The 16,001-nt window shown below is 42.5% G+C and overlaps 1 protein-coding gene across 35 annotated transcripts in view; it reads left to right on the top strand.

The window, feature by feature from the left end:
• Positions 1-16,001, top strand: part of MAPKAP1 (MAPK associated protein 1) — a 204,625-nt gene that overhangs the window by 38,459 nt on the left and 150,165 nt on the right. For all 35 annotated transcript variants that reach the window (XR_015948704.1, XR_015948703.1, XR_015948710.1 and 32 more), the window contains one exon: positions 3,405-3,556. Coding sequence is in view for 27 of the 35 variants with exons in the window: in XM_088664904.1 (XP_088521030.1) it covers positions 3,405-3,556 (152 nt within the window). In the remaining 8 variants the exon portion in view is untranslated. The remainder of the gene's footprint in view (positions 1-3,404; positions 3,557-16,001) is intronic.

Here is a 16,001-nt window from a genome sequence, read left to right as displayed (position 1 = left end):
AGCCATAACGACTTAGCGGTGATTTGACAAGTTTTAATTTTGCCATTTAACGAACGGCTCCCCCCTCCCCGCGACACCAGCTTTGGAAGTCCCCACTCAATCTGCCTTCGGCAGCAGTTCCAATCCTCGGGAGGGGCAGAATGTAAATCTTTGGGACGTGCACAAATCCAGGCAGGCAAATAAAGAACGGAGACAGAGTGGGGCAGATTGAATGCTGATCCACCAATAGTGATTGATTGAGTTTGGGGGCTGCTTTGCTCCTAGAGCAGATGTGGAGCAAAAACTCACTCACCAGATACAGTTGCTGTTCAGAAAAAGAGGCTGCCACTAATAGGCGAAAACTCGACAGGTCTTGATTTTTTTTGTTTGTCATCCATCCTCATTTTTTAGGAATCCTTCTCATGTCAACTGGTGGGGCATTTCTTCTGATTATGCTACAGCAAGGTCCCCTCCCCACCACCCTTTCAGTTTTGATTGCATACATAACCATTTTGTATTTTTTGCTAGGGTTAGCTTATCTTTTTTCCACATCTAAGCCACACCTCACCTATCATTTATTTATTTAATGCATTTATATCCCATGTTTCTCCCAAGCTGGGATTTAAGGCGGCTCGCAAAATTTGAAAGCATCATTGCAAAAAAAAGAGGAATAAAACCCAAACTAGTTAGAAATAATAATTAGAATTTATCAGAACCCATATGGAACTAGCAATTAAAATCCCCTTTGCCCTGCATCACCTGCACTTTAGTTTCAAAGACCTTTCTGAACAGGAAGGTCTTAGCCTGCCAGCATAAGGGTAGCAAAGAGGGAACCAGTCTAACCTTTCTTGGGAGGGAATCCTGCACTATGGGAGCAGCCACAGAAAAGGGTGTCACCACCACCACCATGCTTCTGAAGTTGATTGGACTGAAAGAAGGTGCTCACCCAAGTATCCTAGGACAGCAAGCCTACCTTTCCAGTGTACTGTCAGAAGCCACCTCTACTTGCCCCATGCCTGTGATGTCAAGTGGTATCACATATGACATCAACTGTGAAGCTGGTGTGTGGGGGTTGGGGGGCGGGAACAACAACCTTATAAGTCATATTTGGACCCATTCCAGTATTAGTATACATTGCTGTTACTACGGTATCTTCACACAGTGTATAGTTGAATTATGGATCATTTTGGCAGCCAAAATGATTGAGGTCATGGAGCAACCTCCCTTTGCAAAAAGCATTTTGGGACTTTTTTTAGTTTAATGAAAAGAGGCTACATGACAGAAGTTTATAAAATTATGCATGGCATGCAGAGTTTTTCTCTCTCCCAAGACTAGAGCTTGTGGACAAAGCTGAAGGAAGATTCAGGATAGACAAAAGAAGTACATATTCACACAGCACAAAGTTAAACTATGGAACTTACTACCACATGAGGCGGTGATTGCCACCAACTTGGATGGTTTTAAAAGAGGATCTGGCAAATTAATGGAAAATAAAGCTGCTAATTAATAGCCATGATGCTTGTGTTCCGCATCCACAGTTTCTCACCCACCCCTCTCATAACACTAAACCTGGCGATACCCACAGGAGAGGAGAGTACATTTGTGCTTGGGTCCTGCTTATGGGTTTACCAGAGGCATCTGACTGGCTACCATGAGAACAGGATGGTGAACTAGGTGGGCTATTGGTCTGATCCAGCAGGTCGTCTTCTTCTTCTTCTTCTTCTTCTTCTTCTTCTTCTTCTTCTTCTTCTTCTTCTTCTTCTTCTTCTTCTTCTTCTTCTTCTTCTTCTTCTTCTTCTTTTCTTGTTGTTAATACCGTATTGGCCTGAATATAAGCCTCACTTTTCCCCCAAATTCCAACCGTGAAAAGTTAAAGTGCGGGTTAAATTTGCAACCTTACAAAAATTGGCTTTTATGATATCGCTGCTGAAATAGAAGTACGGTAAAACGGAACAGGTGTGAGTGCCTGTGGAATTTTAAGGGAGCGGCTTATATTTGGGTATTGTCTCCTCCCCCCCATTGAATTTTAAAGGTGCAGCTTATATTCAGGTACTACTTATATTCAGGCCAATACAGTAACAATGTTGATATTTTTTATAAAAAAATCTTTAAAATACTTTTATAAGAGTAATACTGTTTACTATACTAGTAAATAGAAACTATGCTACTTACAAAAAGTAAAGACTATACTATTAAGAAAACAAAGTTGTTTCAAGTCTCATGTCCATAATCTTATTTCCCAGTATCCCACAAAACAGTTCCATCTTCCAGCGGAATTAATTTTCTGCAACCTTCCTTCCCTCCCTTGAACTGGCTCAATCAGCTTGTCCATTTCCGCCAGACATTGTATTAACCCCTCCCACTCAGTTGCAGCTTGTCAGCTATCAGCAGAAGACATACTAGAGGTTTCAGTCCTTTCCCAACCATATCGTCAGTTAACCTAGAACAAAATCACCATCGGATTTGCTCTTGATAGGGTCCCATTATGTCAGAGACGTATTTATTTTGCAGTATTTGTATACAATTTGATTTTAATGAAACCTCAATAGTCTGCTCTATTTGCCTCCAATAGTTAGTTGTTGCTTGTTCATTTTGTCTTACCACAAGTTCCCAGGGAAGGCTACAGCAATTTAAAAAGAAAATATTAGAATTTGGCCTGTGGGCCAGAGGTTCCCCATCCCTGGTTTACGGCACTATTTCATAGGTTTGTAGGGCCTAGATTTGTATAGGATTAGGAGATGGCATGGGTTTATATAGGTTTCAATTGGTAGGGCCTAGGTTTGCTAGTGGACCTTAGGTTTTATTAGGGCATAGGTTTATAGCCACCTAGATGAGGTTTCCCACATTCAGTAGCATCTCCTGAAACTATGGAAAGCTTCTTATAGTCAGTGTAGCCAATACAGAGCTAGATAGAACAATGCCCTGGCTCAATGTAACACAGCTGCTTCTTTTCCTATTATGGTATTATGATTGCAGTGCCTTTTGAAAGGCATGGAACACAGAAAACATTTACAGTGGTGCCTCGCTAGACAAATTTAATTCGTTCCACGGGTCTTTTCTTATAATGAAAAATTCGTCTAGCGAATCCCATAGGAATGCACTGAATTTTTTTTAATTTTTTTAATTTTTGCCCATAGGAACGCATTAATTGAATTTCAATGCATTCCTATGGGAAACCACGATTCGCTAGATGAATTTTTCATAAAACGAATTCGTCTAGTGAGGCAACCTCCTCTAGAAAAAACCTTTCGTTAAGCGGAAATTTCGTTAAGCAGGGCATTCGTTAAGCGAGGCACCACTGTAATTACTACTGGGTGTTGGCTTCGCAATCTGCGGCTCGTGATCCTTTTACCATCAGATCCCTCATTCAGTAGGGGAAATTTTTTCCATACCTTCTGACCTATCTGGCTTCTCTTTAATTGCAGCGGAGGAGCTGAGCCTGCTGTTTGAGAAGAAGAACTTCAGGGTGAAGCCTCAGCGTGCTGCTACGAAGCCATCAATCCTCTCAGTACGGCTGGAACAGTGCCCCCTACAGCTGAACAACCCATTCAACGAATACTCAAAATTTGATGGCAAGGTAAGAGAGAAAGAGAGATCAGTGCCCTCCCATAAAATAAAATAAAAACAACAACATTGTATCTGGAAGTCTTCTTTGCGCCAAATTCATTCCAGATTTTAAAAATACTGATGCTCTGTGGGTGGATTTTGGCCATTTTAGAGACTACAGAGGTGACTGATGTGGGCAACAGTCCAGGTTTTAAGCCCTTGCAGGGACTTTAAAAAATGAATAAATCCTATCTTGTGCAGACTTGTCCTGGGATACTAAAGGAGCATCACTTCCTGTGTGCACCAAACCCCGTAGCCAGAGGTCTTCTGGAGAGGCTCTGTGTTGCATTGATACCTTGGAACCTAGGAAGCTGTCTCATGTCTAGCTCAGTATTTCTGGATTTCTGGATTTTAATATTTTGATGGAAGCCGCCCAGAGTGGCTGGGGGAACCTGGCCAGATGGGCGGGGTATAAATAATAAATTATTATTATTATTATTATTAGTAGTAGTAGTAGTAGTAGTAGTAGTATTGTCTATAGTGGCTGCAGTGGTTTAAAGCAGAAATCTATCTGGAGATGCTGGGGATTGAAACCGGGACCAAAGCATGTGCTGAGTGTCTGCAATTTTTAAACGAAATCAGAATTCTAGTCCTCGTGATGTTGAATACAGAGGCTTAATCAAACAGCACCATTGGAAGCTGTTTTATATTGACTAACTCTGTTGGTTCATCTGGCACAGTAATTGTCTATACTGACTAGCATCAGCTTTCCAGGGTTTCATGCAAGGACCTCTCCCCACCCTTCCTGGCAGTTTTGCTGGGGACTGAACCCAGGTACTCTGCCACCCTGAGCTGTAGCCTCTTCTGCTGGCTTGCCTAGCCAGAGGAATAAATGGGAACTTTCCAGACCACTGTGAGGATCAGCCCCTTGCCTGTGGATTATCACACAAAATGAGTGGGAGCATTTTCTGTTAAGGTGGAGAGCACATTAGATATGCATCAGCCCCAAGTTATCAAAATATTTTGTTATCTTGGTGAATTAATGTTTACCATTCAGTGCATTACTGTTTGTACCACATTTTGTTGGTTGCCCTAAAGCCAACAAAAACAGTCCCTTCTTTGCCTTTTATTTTTGTCCTAAGCTCCAGTAGGGCTAGAATGGATGGCTGTTTGTCTGTCCTGGAAAGGAAAGGGTTACAAGTGACAACAGGCAGAGCCCATCGCTTTCTGTCTTCTTTTTCCAGACTTAACTTTTACGCCTGACATTTGGATAATACTTTGCTCTAAGGAAGGTGGAAAGTGGCTTTTCACTCTCTGTGAATTGCTGATAACACAGATGTGTTGAGCTAAATTGCAAAATCCCCCTGTTAAGAGTTGCTCTGTAGAGTCATTGGGCTGAATTCAACTAAGTTTACTCTGGGTAGGCCGATTGAAATTAATGTGCCTAAGTTAACCATGTTCATAAATTTCAGTGAGTCTGCTTTAAGTAGGATTAATATTTGATACAAACCCATAACTACTCAGATTCTGCTCTCTGTAAGAATAAGGGTCCATTTATACACAAGGCAATGTATTTGTTAGCACGCTGAGGGAATAATACCAATATTAACACATTGCCTTTCATTTCAAAAAGAAATACTAAGACAACTGTAATCCCAATCTAAAACCCTGGAAGAGAGCTGCTGGTAGTCAGTGTGGACACTAATGAGCTGGAAGGACCAGTGGTCCAAGTTGGTATAAGGTACATATTTTTGCTCCATAAGACACACTTTTCCCCTCCTAAAAAGGAAGGAAATGTCTGCGCGTCTTATGGAGCGAAGGCACTGGACAGCAGAGGGATCCTTCAGCTGCCGCTGCAGTCACAGGCGGAGGGATGCCTCTGCCGCCGGAGCCAGGGCTCCCAGTGGCCGCGGAGGAACGAGCAGCCCGAAAGCAACCCTTCCGGGCTGCTCCTCCCTCCGCCATAGCTGCCAACAGCAGCATGGGGCGGGGGAGGAACCAGCAGCCCGGAAGCAGCCCTTTCGGGCCACTCATCCCTCTGCCGCCTCTGCCACTTGCAAGAGCCGGCATAGGAGCCATGGTTGGGAGAGGCACAGTGCAGCGTCTCTCCCAACCGCACCCCCTGTGCCAGTCCCAGCGAGAGGCGGCAGAGGGACCAGTTGTTTATTAAATAGTTTAGTACAACATTTGATTCAGAATATTTTTTTTCTTGTTTTCCTCCTCTAAAAACTAAGTGTGTCTTATGGTCAGGTGCGTCTTATGGAGCAAAAAATACGGTAGTTTCCTAGGTTCTATGATCCTGTGTGTTAATTAGCACTTACCTGGCCTGTGTTATGTCTCTGGCATGATGAGGCAGGGCCTTGGTAGTGGGGCAGCTTTTTCTTTCACCAGGGTATGCTTTGGTCAGCCAATTTCATTAGATTGTGCTTGCCAAAGGGATATCAGTCCAGCATAGATGTTTGTGTAGCTTGGGCAGGAGAAATGGGAACTTTACACACTGCTGCAAGGACTGACTCCCATATCCTCTGCAAGTGCGAACCTGGTGTTTCAAATGAGATGGATTTTTGTGGTGTTTAGCGACTTAACAGAAAAGGAGAAGAATATTATTGCCTACAAAATGCATGATTTCCTACCCATCGTTTGCAACTAGCTGGCAATGATGAAATTTGGGCTTCTCTATGGCAGATCTGGCGTTTATTGTTTTTGTAATTATTATTATTATTATTACAAAAGTGCTGACCTTTAAAGCCCTGCAGGGAACCAGGCAGAGGGCCTTCTCGGTAGTGCCCCCCCCCTGTGGAACGCCCTCCCATCAGATGTCAAAGAGAAAAACAGCTACCAGATTTTTAGAAGACAGCTGAAGGCAGCCCTGTTTAGAGAGGCTTTTAATCTTTAATCGATTATTTTATTCCTCTGTTGGAAGCAGCCCAAAGTGGCTGGAGAAACCCAGCCAGATGGGCGGGGTGTGTGTGTGTGTGTGTGTGTGTGTGTGTGTATATATATATATATATATATATATATATATATATATATATATATAATTATTATTATTAACGACCTGAAGTAGCGTCTCCACCCCGATCGTTCTGCCCGGACACTGAGGTCCAGCGCTGAGGGCCTTCTGGCGGTTCCCTCGTTACGAGAAGCCAGGTTGCAGGGAACCAAGCACAGGGCCTTCTTGGTAGTGACACCCGCCCTGTGGAACGCCCTCCCATCAGATGTCAAAGAGAAAAACAACTACCAGCCTTTTAGAAGACATCTGAAGGCAGCCCTGTTTAGGGAAGCTTTTAATAGTTAATAGATTATTTTAATATTCTGTTGGAAGCCGCCCAGAGTGGCTGGGGAAACCCAACCAGATGGGCGGGGTATAAATAATAAATTATAATATTATTATTATTAATAATAATAATACTGCACACCCCTCACTAGCAGGTTACAACATTTTAAAGGTCAGTATTAAAAACAGTTAAAACAAATTACAGCCATAGAACTGGGTGCTACAAACACACAGGACCCGCCTGCCAATTCTTGGGAAATTTGCAACAGAAGCTGCTGTTGAGTAATGGAATTGTGTTTGATTTCTGTACAAAAGAGCAGCCAAATGAAAGTAACCTCAGGGATAATAGGCAAAATGAATAGTATCCTGTGAAGCCCAAAAAGTTTGTGATGGTGAACAGTGTTTTGATCAAGGCAAAGAGAAAATACTTGTGTGCATGTGTGTGCCTGGGGAAATAAAGTCCATGATGCAATCGAAAAAGAAGGTGGTCATCTTCTCCACCAAAGCTTTGGACAATTGGAATCAAGTCAGGTGCTCAGTACCAAAAACATATGAAGCTGCCTTACATTGAGTCAGACCATTAGCCCATCTAACCCAGTATAGCTTGTTCTGCCTTAAGGGTGGGAAGGAAATTCATTTGGTCTGCGCTTATTGATTCAACCGGCCATAGTCACACCTCTTGAACTAATACTGTATACAGATTGGAATGTAATGATCCTTTGGCTCAGGCCACATGCACACCATGCGTTTAATGTGCTAATACCACTTTAAACAATTGTGGCTTCCCACAAAAAATCATAGGAAGTGTAGTTCATTAATGGTGCTGAGAGTTATTAGGAGACCCTTATTCCCCTTCTAGAACTACAATTCCCAGAATGCTTTAGCAATCAACCCATCTTCACAGGGAACTCTGGGAATTGTAGCAGGAGAATAGTGCTTTAAATGTTTGGTCTGAATGTGGCCTTAACCACCTTGAAGGATTTAAAAAAATAAAAATAAGGCTGTGTATAAGCCCTTAACATAAAATTTTAAAACAAGCAAAGTCTTCATTCTTACCTGAGCAGTAGTTATGGAAATTACCATGCTGTAGCAAATGTGTCCTGACTTCCTTTTGCGTTATGTAGTCTTCCATTATTATTAATACTGTACTGTTAATGCTACTACCTTGTAGCATGCTTGTCACGATTGCATCAGAACCAACATTTTAACAACACTCTGCCTGTTATCGGTGCTCTTCAGTGTTTTAAAGATACGAAGGTTGCTGTTCCCCTCCTTTTTTACATGCTAAGAGATGTGTTTTTCTGCAAATATTCATAATTCTTTTCCTGGGAATAGTACGTGCCTGATTTGCATAATTAACTGAGCCACTCTGGTTCCCCTGGGAAAGTGGTGCCTAATTGGGGAGAGGTGGGGGAGTCTATTAAGGGGGGCTTTGGGGCCTAATTAAGCATGGTTAAAAAAAACCCTACTTAATTATGTATTTACTCTAGAGGCTAGGGTGACTCTTGAAATCCTCTTTTAGATTTGGAACCAGAGCTTTTGATTTCTTTTTTATTATTATTATCATTTCCTTTTTAAAAAACTAAATCATTATTAGAAAGTTTCATCTCTCGTGCTTGCCAGATAAAATCATAGTTGTGTTTCTCTGGGAGAGATGCAAGGGATTAGTGTAGCTTGCTCGGTGAACAAAGTTCTCCACCAGCACTAATGAGCCCAGTTCTTTAAATGAATTTAAGTGAAATAACATCAATTTTTGTTGAGAGGTTTAAAAAAGTAAATCACAGCTACAGATATTGCATATCTTTGCAAACTTACAGTCCAGATTGGTGTTTGTTAATAAAGAAATAGGAATTCCCTGACAGCTGTAGAATTCTATAGGCCAGAAGCAACTATTTTGGGGAAGGGAGGGGGGGAGAAGCCAAGCCAGTTTGTCAGGCCAGAGGCCCATCTACTCCAGCATTCTGTTCTCACAGTGGCCAACCCGATGTCTGTAAGCCTGCAAGCAGGGCTCAAGCACAAGAACACTTTCCCCTCCTATAGTTTCCAGCAACTGCTATTGAGATGTATTATTGCCGCTGACCATACAGGCAGAGATAAGCCATCATGACTACAGTGGTACCTCTAGTTACAAACTTAACTCGTTCCGGAGGTCCGTTCTGAACCTGAAACTGTTCTTAACCGGCACACGCTCTCCATTCTCATCCTGGGGCAAAGTTCTCAACTCGAGGTAACTCTTCCAGGTTAGCGGAGTTTGTAACCTGAAGTGTTTGTAACCTGAGGTGTATGTAACTCGAGGTACCACTATATTGGATAATGCATTCAGAAAGCTTCTCTGGATCACTCTGTGCCTATTATTGGTGCATCTGTCCACTGGTCTTCTGAAGATCTGCCTAGGGCAGAGGTTTTCAACCTTCTTGAGTCCACGGCTCCCTTGACCAACTATGGCACTCCTGTGGGGCTCAGGAGCCCAGTTATGTCACCCCTTGCCTGCAGAGCTGGCAGCCTCTCACCCTTTAGCCTCTCACCCTCCTTTGTGGCATCTTCCCTCAGCCTCTTCTCCTCCCCCTTCTACTTGGGAGTCCTCCAGGCAGCTGCCGCAGCCACCCCTGGTCTCTGAGCTGCCTCAGCTCCTGGCAACCAGCACCCCCTGGCCTGCCCCAGAGGCAGCATTTGCCTGGGGAGTTTGTAGCCAGGGCTGCTGTAACAAACAGCTCTGCAAGCCTTTGGGAGGCAGAGATACGAGAGGGCATCAGAGGAGGGAGGGAAGGAAAGGGGAACAGAGGCCAGTGTTGCCTGCAGCAACCCTGATCATCATTCAAGGCACCCCAGGGTGCCACAGCACACTGGTTGGAAACCACAGGGCTAGGGCAGTTCAGTCTAGGCCCCAATGAAAGCCTTCTCCTCTTCCATGGATTGTCCAATCCTCTTTTAAAGCCACCCAAGTTGTGGGCCATCACTGCCTCCTGTGGGAGCAAATACCGTATATTCCGGTGTATAAGACGACTGGGCGTATAAGACGACCCCCAACTTTTCCAGTTAAAATATAGAGTTCGGGATATACTCGCCGTATTAATGAAACGACCCGGCGTATAAGACGACTCCCGACTTTTGAAAAGATTTTCCTTGGTTAAAAAGCAGTCTTATACGCAGGAATATACTGTACCTTAGTTTTAATTATGCAGTGTGTGAAGAAGTACTTTCTTTTATCTGACCTGAGTATTCCAACATTCAGCTTCCTTGGAGTTCTAGTTATCTACATGTTCACCCCCAAATTTCAATTTTTTTGATCTTAATCAAGTTTTGGCATAAGAAGCCATTTCTTTATTCTGTAGCATAGAGCTTTAGGATTGGGGGGGGCTTATCTGCTACATGCTACTGAGAATATCTGTGTTCTAATGTCCACAGGCTTTTCAGCGATGACCAGGTTTTATCATTGCTTTTTATTGATTTTACATGTTCCGTATCTTTATTTATTTTTTAAATGTGCTGTAAGTAAGTATGCCTTTCCATAGTATTGCTATAATTTTTTTGGTGTTAAACTTGAGCAAACAGTGTATATATAAAAATCAACAATAAAACAAAGCCAACCTCATGATGATCTGACGATGGATTTGAACCTTTTCTAGGGTGGGAACGGGGTCCACGGGGTCAACAGAACCCACCACACCAGGCCAGCCTTTGACGCCAACGCTGCCGGGCGCATGTGCATGAGGCACAAAGGGTTCATGGAGCCCTTTTCTAGGGTTGATTGTAAAGATGAACTTAACAGAATTTGGCCCTTGGTGCCCAGGGCAGGTGGGGAGGTGCTTTTCTTCCTTTCTTTTTAATGAAATGTCTGTGAACCAGCATAAAACAAAACAACAACTTCTTTGTTAGAAACTGTTTTTAACAATGAGGCTGGGGAGTGGAGGGGGGGTGGAGGGATAATTCATGAGTACTAATTGCTTGGCTGTTAATTTTCATAAGTGTTGATAGAAGCAGTTCCTTAAATTAAACTTTGTTTAAAACGTATCAAGGGAAATATTCCACAATGTCGGGCCTGAAGTGAAAATTAATATGAATGCTGTGGCAATTAACACGTACTGGTTAATAGCTTTTAGCAGCATTTTGGGATGATAGACCTTAAATACATTTTTCGCATGCTGCTCTTGTTCCAGTTGCGTTCCAGTTATATGTCTGCATAATTATGAACCATTTCCCCCCCACAATTTCAGATATTAAATAGCTTTCCTAAAAAGAAAAAAAAAGGGGGGGGATATCCACACCAGAATAAGAATGGGGAAAGGAGGCACACTGTAGTGTGTAACTGGTTTTTTTATTTTAAAAAAATGCCCGAGATGTTAATTTGACATTTTAAAACCTATTGTGCAAAAATTAGAGGCTTTAATTTCCATTTCACATCACGAAGCATTTCTGCCTTAAATAGGTGTATCAAAATCAAACATGTTTATTATTTCTTAAGTGCCTGTAAAAAGAAAAAAGAAAGTACCATATAATACAAAATTATTTTTCTTCCATATTGCAGAGAAAGCTGAAACATGCTTATTAGAAATGCCTTGAAAATCGGACTTGAGGGAATTGTGGGGGAGGCAATACACCCCATCCCCCAAGACACAAGACTTTTAATCTATTTATTCAGATTCAAGTTTATAACCTGACTTCCTGTGCCAAATGCCCACTCAACTTTCGTCTTACAGCATCTTAAAATAAAGCAAGATCACAAAGATTAAGTATTACAAAACAGTAAAACCAACAACAGTAAAACAGCAGGATATCTGAGCCTGATTCAACCATGTCTGTTTGTGGGAGCCTGTGTGCTTTTGTTTGTACTGTACCAGCTTAGACACTTCGCCAAATCCCTCAGCCCAGTATACCTGAAGGAGCGTCTCCACTCCCATCATTCAACCCAGACAGTGAGGTCCATCTCCGAGGGCCTTCTGGCAGTTCCCTCACTGCAAGAAGCGAGGTTACAGGGAACCAGGCAGAGGGCCTTCTCGGTGGTGTCACCCGCCCTGTGGAACGCCCTCCCACCAGATGTCAAGGAAATAAGCAACTACCTGACTTTTAGAAGACATCTGAAGGCAGCCCTGCTTAGAGAAGTTGTAATGTATTTTTAATCTTTGTTGGCAGCTGCCCAGAGTGGTTGGGGAGACCCAGCCAGATGGGCAGGGTACAAATAATATATTATTATTATTATTATTATTATTATTATTATTATTATTATTATTATTATTACTGTTAAAACACCATCACATATGGAAGCAAGGGACATTCACCTTTCTTCATGCAAGTGTGGTAGTGCAGCTCTTCAACCACTGAGTTGAGGCTTGCAGTGAATGGCATTTCCCCTTACACTGGAGAAAGGGAGCTGGTTGGCGGTTCTGTGCCAATTTCTCCTGCTCCCCGCCCCTGGAGCAGCATAGGAGGTATCATTGGTAGGTGCAGAATTGCCACCCACGTACTCGTCTGGTGGATGGGTGGGGAATCTCTCGGGGGCCCAAATTTCCTTTGTGAATGATAGGAGCCCTTGAAGCAGCCCTAGAAGTCCTTGATGTAGCCAGTATCCCATCTCTCAGCAAGTCCAGGAATAGGCAACAAGGTTGGAGTGGGGTGGAGTCTGCTGTGACGTGAGGAAGGGAGGGATGGCTCAGCCTATTTCAATCTCCAGTCTTTTTCACATATGTTTAATTCTGAGTCTGTTCCATCCAGATTATTGCAGGAATTTTTGTCTAAATGTGCAAAACGTATTGGGCTGCATCCAGATAAGTTCCCCTTGGAGTAGTCCCATCTAAATTGGTTTGCTTAATTAATGTACTTTTTTTCAGAACAATTTTTATTAAAGCTTTTTCATAGTACAAAAAGATTTTTAAAAACTGATCTAGATAGGAACAAAAACAGAGAAAGAAAAAGAAGAAAAAATGCAGAGCCTTCTTTCAGAGTTAGGTCTTCATCCTTGTCTCACACAGAAAGAAATGGACCCTCCTAGCTCTCTCCTGGGAGCTCCCTTTTCGTCTCTCTGCCTCCTTCACTTCTCTGTTTCTCATGCAGGATCCTTCATTAACCATATATCACCTTCATGTGTGTACAATCCCTTCAGTGACCCATAGTAGAGGACAAACAAATAAAATAAAAATAAAACAGAAACAAAAATTAAGTTAGGGGGAAAGAGAAGAAATCAGGAAGATAAAGATAATAAAAGAATAAAGACAGAAAAGAGAAAAATATAATAGAGGGGACTTCAGATTCCCTGTCTGCCAGTTATATATAAAGATTATTCAAAATATTCAAAACATTCATTCCATAATGGTATCCTGCTGTTCCTCCTTCTGCTGGGCAATATTTCTCCAGTCTTCAGATCTAGACATCTCAAGTTCATTCATTTTCCCTTCCACAGAAAAAAGTCTAAAAGGGGTTCTCCAGTTGTTATCAATAATTTCAAATACCACATTCTCTCACATGCAGCAGCTGAGATCCTCGCCAGAGGGCCTTGTCACCACCAGCACCTTCAGAGGTTTAGACCATGGGCTGCCGGACGAGAGGACCTTTTTTGTGATGGCCTCCAGATTATGTCACTTACTACTTAAGCATGTTTGCCTAGCACTGCCTTCGTTGCCTTCTAAGTTCCAAGTGAAACCCATCCTATCCTCCCATGCTTTAACAACATTTAGAGATGGCAAGCCTTTTCAGTATTATTTATTTATTTATTACGCTATGTGCTCAGGGCAGATTACAACACAAAAACACAATATTAAAAACAATTTAAAGCAACTTACAATCACAAAAATAGGGTGAGTACCAAAAATATACACATCAAGTGTCAAAAGCCAAGGTAAAGAGGTGCCTCAAACGGTAATCTTGCTTTTGAATTTTTTGCTGAGTTTTACTTGCAGGGTCCTCTGTTTTGGCTGCTTATATTTTTGCTGTTTGGTCAAGTGGTTTGTTGTGTGTTGTGTGTGTGTTTAAGTGCTTATTCATAAGCTGCCTTGAGCCCTTTTGTCTGAAGGCAGAAACCATTTCAAATAAATGTATAAAATGCAGGTCACAGGCCTCCTGCCTAGATGTAGCCGAATCATTTTTTATGCTACTTGCACCCAGTGGCCTTTCTGAACCCTTTCCCCCCTTGTTTTTGCTCCTTTGCTATTCAGATCTAAAGCCTTCTAAATGAGGTTGCATTTGAAAGCCAGTTGCATCTTTCTATTTTTCACCCCCCCCTGCACACACACACCGCCAACAATGTGAAAAACATGTTACTATGCAACAAGGATTTCTTGTGTGAGCATTTAGCTGCAATTCATTTTAATTGTCCTTATGAAGTTAAAAAGTATTAGTGTCAGATAAAGATTCATCACTGCTGTATGATTTAAAGCTGGGACTACAGAAAGCAGGCATGTGTCCCGGCAGCTGTTTATACAAGGCGCTGTCTCTTTTGACAGCAGTTAAAAAGTATGGTTGTGGTAATCAAATTGTGATGCCAGCCTCTTGGAGACTAGCCCTAGATTGAGTTAAATATACACATATGCACACACTGTATATCTATCTAAAGTATATGTATGTGTTTACACACACACACACACACACACACACACACACACACACGGGGCCCCTGCTCACTCCATTTGCCAACCCTTCTCCCCAATCATTTCCTCCACATTAACCCTCCCTTTAAAAAGAACTTGCCCTTTTTACTCCATGCAGCTGATAAGCTTGCTTTTCACATTCCCAACCTCATTTCTGAAGCCAGTTCTCTTCTATTCTGCCTTCTCTTGGCTTCCCTCCCATGCCCTGACTTCATGCAAATCCAGAATTGTGATTAGGTTCTACAAATCACCCAATGGGGGCTGTGTGATGACAGCTTTACGTTTATATGCTTTACTTTTATGTATATGAAGATATATGTTTCTGTATATGAATAGACTTTTGACTAGATATACACTCTTATACTTACATATTTTTTTAAAAACTGCTACTTGTTTTCAACTATCTAATGCAAAAAATAAGGGTGTTTCACAAATGGGTCAACATGGTACATTGGAAGCTGCCGTATCCTAAGCTAGACCATTGGACTCTGATCCTCAGTATTGTCTACAAGGCTGGGAAACCTTTGGCTCTCTAGATCTTGCCAAACTGCAACTCCTGTCAGCCCCAGCAAGCATCACCATTGGCCAGGGGTGATGGGAATTGTAATTCAGAAACATCTGGAGGGGCAATGGTTCTCCAGCCCTGGTCTACTACACTGACTGGCAGCAACTCTCCAAGGGGTTCAAACATGGGATGCTTCCAGCACTTCCTGGAATATGCTGGGGGTTCAACCTGAAACCTCCTACATGCAAAGCAGATGCTCTGCCACTGAGCTGCGACACTGCATGTTATGTCTCTGATTACCTCAGCAGCACATCAGACCACATGTTGTTCATACACATTGTGTTCTGTCTACCCATAGACATGGAGATGGTGGCATAGGGGCATCGGTTGTGTTCCTTTGGCCTCAAGTGATGCTCAGTGGAGTGAAGTAACATAGCTATTACTTGAGGAAGAACAGGTGAAACCCTAATCTCCCCCTCCCTCCCCACAGACACAGCATAGATTTAAAGCACATGACTTTCCGCAAAGCATCCTAGGAACTGAAGGGTGCTGGTGCTGAGAATTGTAGTTCTGTGAAGTAAGGTGTGTACGCAGCCACACACCATTGGTGGGGGTTTTTGTGTGGACTCCTCTGTTTTTAAACAAAACCTCGACAAAGTTGAATTTACGGTAATAAGTGTCAGGCATCCCTTGACTTTTCCATTTGCTGGATTTTGTTCTCCAATTTCGGAAGGATTTAAAAGCACCTCCCTTCAGTTTCCACTTAATACATGACAGTTCTTTGGAAAGGGAGCGAGCTTAACAAGATCTCTCTCTCTCTCTCTCTCTCTCTCTCTCTCTCTCTCTCTCTCTCTCTCTCTCTCTCTCTCTCTTTCTCCATAGAGTGCTCAGGAATAACAATTGTATCTAGTTGTAAAAGGAAAGCAAGGGCTGGAAGGCATAAATTTGGCACAACATCAGGCACCGTGATCAATTTAACCAGGGTAATAGAGCACAGGTACAAACGGAAAATCTGCCACAGAAGCAGTATTAGTGGTTTGGATGGCTGGGCCAAGTTGCCTCATTTAACTCATCCACCACCACCAATTTTATGAGATTGATTGTGGCTTCCTTGATC

Source organism: Zootoca vivipara, chromosome Z2 (assembly GCF_965207765.1).
Source record: "Zootoca vivipara chromosome Z2, rZooViv2.hap1.1, whole genome shotgun sequence".
Lineage (NCBI taxonomy): Eukaryota > Metazoa > Chordata > Lepidosauria > Squamata > Lacertidae > Zootoca > Zootoca vivipara.
Note: the sequence above shows the minus strand (reverse complement) of the source record. Positions and strands in the feature narration are given on the sequence as shown.